The sequence below is a fragment of the Mesocricetus auratus genome, unplaced genomic scaffold, assembly GCF_017639785.1.
Source record: "Mesocricetus auratus isolate SY011 unplaced genomic scaffold, BCM_Maur_2.0 Super-Scaffold_100038, whole genome shotgun sequence".
Classification (NCBI taxonomy): Eukaryota; Metazoa; Chordata; class Mammalia; order Rodentia; family Cricetidae; genus Mesocricetus; species Mesocricetus auratus.
In genome coordinates, this window is record NW_024429216.1 from 2,020,571 (window position 1) to 2,022,886 (window position 2,316).

General features: G+C 43.1%; 1 protein-coding gene across 1 annotated transcript; it reads left to right on the top strand.

Moving 5' to 3' along the window:
- Nucleotides 1-1,029: 1,029 nt before the first annotated feature.
- Nucleotides 1,030-1,797, top strand: LOC101827021 (THO complex subunit 4-like). The gene is given in 1 exon segment (XM_040734666.1): nucleotides 1,030-1,797. A coding segment is annotated over 1 exon segment (768 nt).
- Nucleotides 1,798-2,316: the final 519 nt, after the last annotated feature.

Consider the following 2,316-nt stretch of genomic DNA (forward strand, 5'->3'; position numbering starts at 1 on the left):
TGGGAAATTCTTGGTGCAGATCTGGTGCTGAGGAAAAGGACAAATACTCACTGGGACTCAAAAACCACACACAGTCACAGATTTCAGGTCAGGAGTCATGGGAAAATCACCAGTCAACAGTACAGTTGCAGGTAATGCTGGCCTGGGACATAAGATGGAAGTGTCCATGGGTGCAATTAGTTCCTCCGCTGTTTATATGGAATCTGGCTCTGAATTTCTGCTGTGGATGTCTTACCATTATGAGCAAATTTCACATTATATGGACTGGACTATTTTTCCACTTTTATTGATACTCATTGCAAAAATATTCTTATAGAATCATCTAGGAGAATATTTGAATTTATGCGGTGATATTTGCCATCAGTTCTTTTTGCTACCACAGAAATGACAAAGTTCTTGATATATGCAGTCATCCATATGCACTTCCATGTTAAATCAATTCCGTATTCAAACAGTGGCACATAAAAAGTAGCGAGTAGGCATTCTCAAACAGGAAATGTAATCAAACCCGAAATTAGCGGTTTTTTTTGTTCCATGGGCATAGGTATAAACATTTACATTTAAAATTGAAATTTTTACCCAGCATTAGTTTTTCATGTGAGAAATATGCACTGTCAATTAAATACAGCATTCTGAAAAGTGTTTTGACAGCTTTGTTGCAAACAATTTTTATCCCATCATTGGTGAGGCAAACACAGCTGGATTTCAATGAGATACAGGCTACCCCTTTGCCATACTGAGTTCTGCAGCAGCCTGGGTTTCGTGGGGAGAACACTTCTCTGAAAAAAAAAGAAATTTTATTTTCATGCTGAGTCTTTAATGTTGCACTCTTGAGCCTGGAAAAGCACAGTATGCTGTTTCATGGTACCAGTTCACAGTATTTTCCCAGTTAGAAAAGGAGTTATAAACCAGGTGGTGTTGGCACTGGTCTGTAATCCAATTTTTCAGTATTTACCCTGATATCTGATTCCAGGTTTATTAACACGAATTAGAATTCAGGAGAACAGGCTGCAGGAATGCGCTCCCGCCATGTCCAACAAAATGCATTTGTCTTTGGAGGACATCATTAAGCTGAATCAGAGTCAGCGAGGAGGTCGAAGTGGAGGCCAGGGCTGCAGCAAGGCTGACTCCAAGAGCAGCCGCGGCTGTGCCATGCAGTCTTCTGCGCTGGTGAATTGAGGCATCACACCTCTGAGGATCTAGCCTTCCATCTCTGACAGCACTGCAGGTGGTGGCAGGAGCCAACTGGATCGCTACAGCAGGCCAAAACAACTTCCAGACAAGTGGCATCATGACCTATTCGACAGAGGCTTCAGGGATGGAGCCAGCATGGAGACCATTGGAAAGCTGTTGGTGTCAAACCTTGACTGCAGGATGTCAGACACAGATATTCAGGAACTCTTCTCAGAGTTTGGAACACTGAAGACAGGAACTGTGCACTACGATCAATCTGGACAAAGTTTATGGACAGCAGATATGTATTTTGAACTGAAGGCAGATGCCCTGAAGGCTATGAAACAGTCCAATGTTGTCCCATTAGATGGCTGCCCCATGAACAATCAGCTGGTCACATCACAGGTTGACATGCCAAGAAGACATGTACAGAGCATAACCAGAGATGGCATGAGGAGAAACGGTGGCTCTGGGGGTTTTGTTGGTGGTGGCACCCAGAGATGGATCCATGGAGGCAGCCATGGAAGAGGTAGAGGTACGGGCAGGAACTCAAAGCAGCACCTTTCTGCGGAGCAGTGGGATGCACAGTTGGATACTTACAATGCTCAGATGGACACCAGTTAAACATCTGAGCAAATCCGCAGAAGAAACAGAACCCAGAAGCTTTGTCTGTGATCCCTAGAGGTAGGGTTAGCAACTGGACTGTGCAGACATTGCTGGATTTTTTTCATTTCTCACTCTATCCTCTCTCTCTCTTCCTGTTTTACAATAGGATATAAAAACTCATATAAATGCTTTTTTTAAAAATTCTGAAACAGACCTGTTTTGCAACAAGTTATTTTGGAGATACAGTTTACTGGTTGCTGTTGTGGAGAAGGTGGCATTTTCATCTTTGCCATAATAAAGTAGAATTGTGTGTAAGAAAACAAAACAAAATAAAACAGACTTCTGGGGACAAAACCTACTGTGTTTTATTTTGTTGTGTGCTGACAACTAGAGGTGTGACTGTGGACTTCCCTCAGGAAGAGGGTCAATGCCTGCAAACTGTTCAGCGGGATTTGTACAGAGCAAGGATGCTAATGCATTGCAGCGGTCTGCTTTCTGTGGATAAAAACAGTTCGCTTGCAGTCTCCCTTGCTCCTC